At 43.7% G+C, this 3637-nt stretch overlaps 1 protein-coding gene across 3 annotated transcripts in view; it reads right to left on the bottom strand.

Moving 5' to 3' along the window:
• XPR1 (xenotropic and polytropic retrovirus receptor 1) overlaps positions 1 to 3637 on the bottom strand; it is a 110044-nt gene that overhangs the window by 19033 nt on the left and 87374 nt on the right. For all 3 annotated transcript variants that reach the window (XM_035900776.1, XM_009645290.2, XM_035900777.1), the window contains 2 exons: positions 3277 to 3442; positions 1323 to 1514 (listed from right to left, as the gene is read on the bottom strand). In XM_035900776.1, the coding sequence (XP_035756669.1) occupies positions 1323 to 1514; positions 3277 to 3442 (358 nt within the window). The remainder of the gene's footprint in view (positions 1 to 1322; positions 1515 to 3276; positions 3443 to 3637) is intronic.

Below are 3637 nucleotides of genomic sequence, written 5' to 3'. Positions count from 1 at the left end.
TACCCCAACCTTCCCCTGCAGAAGGCTCTGCCAGTGTGTGTGTCCCCCCGCCGGGAAGGAGAAGCATTAGTCAGCCTCCCCAAAGCCAGCACTGTATATAAAAGCATATAACCAGTGACTATAGCCAGGCAATCTGTATGTGTCTCATCTCAGGGTTTGGCGGCGGTGACTAACTGGACTGCAGGGCTGGAACTGAAGAAAGCTGCAGAATGTCACTGAGCAAACAAGTTAAAACGGGAACAAGCTCCGGGGACATGGCAGTGGGGAAGAGACACACAGAGGGGGGCAGGCGCTGCATCTGCCACCGATGCTCCCACGCCAGGTCTGCGTGTACCTCCGGGTACAGAGCGTCCGACTTCCAGCCTTCAGCCAGCCTGCACCAGTGCACTTCTCTGCCATTCAAACACAAGGCTTGACAAACACTGTCGATGTGACTTCAGGCCCAGCTACATCAAATCAGCCATTTCTTGGCCATAGGAAGGTTTCTAATAACCCTGCCACCCCTCCAAAAACCCAGCATGTTAACTAGAAAGCGTGCCTTAAACACTTCTCCCTGCCCCACCACAATCATAGGATAAGTAATTGCTCACAAGCAAGTGCAGTTGCTAATTTCTGGAGATACAGAAGGCGTGTATTTTCAAATAAAAGAATACAGCTTTCAGGACTTCAGAACAATGAAAGGCAGGGCAACTGCCTGAAGTGCAGAAAGTAAAAGCTTTTTCCTTCAGAACAAGAGCAGAATCGAGTAATTGTCGTTTCCAGGGAGATGGGGAACTTGAGGGATCAGAGCTCAATCTGCAGTTAAATGGATTGGAAACAACTCCTTACCAGCTGCAGAAAAAACATGGATAAAAAACACACAGGAAAATCCAGAGAGAGCGTTTTCCCAGCACTGTGCACATCTCCCCGTGTTCAGGAACGACGGACCGACTTTATTCAGATGACCCAGGTTAGCTATTCACGAATGCCAAGGAACAAGCATTTCCTATGCTATCCCTTTCCTTATACATCTCCCATTCAAACTCCCTTCACAGCAAAAACTGACAGGTTTTTCAATTTTCTCCTTTTGAGAGAGAAACCTGGAAATTCTTTCTCACGCTCCTGAAGTGCAGTTCTAAGCAGACCATGTATGCGAAAAATACCTAAAAGAAGATCTTAAAATACTCTTTGCAAGCTAGGCAGGCCTTTGCCTTTCCACTGAGATGTTTCACAGGTGCCAAAAGACAGAAGGTCATACTTCAACGAGATGCCAAATTCTGAGCTTCTCCCATGTAAAAAGCAAATCCCATGACTTGCAGAGGATTTTCCAAAATAACCAATACCTTTGTGAGTGCTGTAGAGGGCTGCAAATGTCACCACGAAGAAGGTGGTGGAATATTTTCCAGCATTAACCAGATGAAAGGCCCGTTTGTTATCACGGTAACGGCGCAGGCACTGGATGAATCGCAACCAAGCAGGGATGCACTGGACAACTGCTCTCACTCCGTAGGAGTAGCTGTAACAAATCTGATTATCTGCAAGAAAAAAGTTTCAGGGACACAGAGTCAGTAAGTTTAAGAACTCCTACCGTCTTCCTTTCTGTAAGAGTAGTATCACTTGGCATGAAAGCAGTTCCCCATTAATGCCTCATACTTTGCTGCGCACACATACACACACACACACATATCCAGAACAGCGAGAAGCTCATCACCGGAAAGTATTCTGAAGCCCTTTACTCCATCCCAGAGGTACTCAGGTGACATGACATCAATAACACATCCAGACAGACCATCATCTAACTCTTTCACTGCTGCCAGTATAATTACCATGCAAGAAGATTAGAAACAATCTGTTGTTAAACTTACTTTGTGCTCCTGGCAGTACAGTGAATACTGAAATTAAGGACGGAATTACAAAAGGCCTCTGACACTGAATTTTTGTGCATAAATGGGAGAGCATTTCCAAACTCTGCAGGACAGCTCAAAAAAAAGTCCTTGACCCATTTTTCTTGCATATTGTAAAAGGAAAAAACATATTTCAGTAGGTGTTTGGGGTTTGTGTTGCTTTTGGTTTATTTGGGTTTGGTTGGTTTGGGTTTTTTGGGTTGTTTTTTCTTTTTAAAAAAGCAAAGCCAGGGCATAACCCTGGCTTCAACAACTCGGGTGAGAGGCAACTACACCAACATGACATTGTGTCACACCCCTGATGTTTGAAAGCCACCTTTTATAGATTAAATCATCATGAAAAACCCAGCTTTGCCTGGAACCTCCAAGCATGCCATATTCTTATGCTTTCTCACTCAGCACATCTAAACCAAACACCCCACTGACTAACAGATATTTGTTTCTTATTCAGACTAAGGGAGACAAGTTATTAGCTGATATTTATCCCAAAGCACTGCGCTATCATTCCGCTGTTTGGATTGGAAGAGGACAAGTTGTTATCCACTCGGTTGCTTTATTGACTTTACTTTTATTTTTAATAAATAAACCTATAGTTACTCGCAACACTGTCTTAAAGGGAAGATCAGACAGACTGGAAAAACAAAGTGAACGCTGAATCTTATTGAAGCATATTGCAAATTCTTTCAGCAGGTGTCAAAACCATCAGACAACATGATTTGCCAGTAGTCACTGCTTAAAATGGAAAGGCAACAGCCCGATCCAGGAGGAGACAGGTACTATTTTGCCACTGGGAAGGCCAAAGTCAAAATTCATGCAGCTCTTCTGGCTAGAAAGGAGAGAAGAGGTGGAGCATACACAATCCTGGAGTCACAGCATAAGCTCTAATCGAATAAGGGGTGGCTCTAACAAGCTCTGAGGAAGCTTCTCCATCCTCTCTTGCTTTAGGGTACTGCGATGGAGCCTGTGAAAAGCAGGCTACAGCGCAGAAAACTGTGGTTACCAAGCTCATACAACTCATTTTCATGCTGAGCAACAGGACAGGCTAAAAGCAAATATATGGTTAAGCCACTATGAAATAAAACAACAACGCCAGGAAAATGGATTTCTCTTTCCAATCAAGAAGTGCCATGTCTAAATTCTTTGATTTATACCCAAGTCAGGCCAAATGACTGGATTAGGAAATGAACGCTGATGCGAAATTCCACTTCTCTGGATGGAAGTAAGAAAGGGGAGAATCTCTGTAATGCTGTGTTTACAAGAAACACCAATTATTTTAGTTTCCTATGTCATCGGTAGCCCTCTTCAAAACAGATAGATGATTACGAAGTTGCCTTGCTCAGTGTTTTTCAGGTCATTTTGACCATGTTTGCACGGGTCGTCAGCGTTACTCTACCTGTATTTGCCAGAAGTCCAGCATTGTTCTCCCACTGAACCTCAAAGCTGTAGAAGCAGATCATGTATTCCAGATCCATGAGTATCACAACCAGGCTGTTGAGCTGATCAGCCAGCCAGAAATCTGCAAAGCCTACCTTGTGGAAGGGAGCAGTGAACACTCGAAACTGTTAGGGGGGGAAAAAAAAAAAAGGAATACTTCATGACATAGTGTCAAAGACATCTCAATGCAGTGGCAGGACATCACAGCATTGAACAAATATGGAAATAACAGAAATGCTTGAAGATTTATTGCTGACCTTTCACTCCTGATGACAAAAGAAGATAACTGTCTACTCACTTTTAGTACAAATAACATTCCT

This window comes from Egretta garzetta, unplaced genomic scaffold (assembly GCF_000687185.1).
Source record: "Egretta garzetta isolate BGI_Z169 unplaced genomic scaffold, ASM68718v1 scaffold598, whole genome shotgun sequence".
NCBI classification, from domain to species: Eukaryota; Metazoa; Chordata; class Aves; order Pelecaniformes; family Ardeidae; genus Egretta; species Egretta garzetta.
Note: the sequence above shows the minus strand (reverse complement) of the source record. Positions and strands in the feature narration are given on the sequence as shown.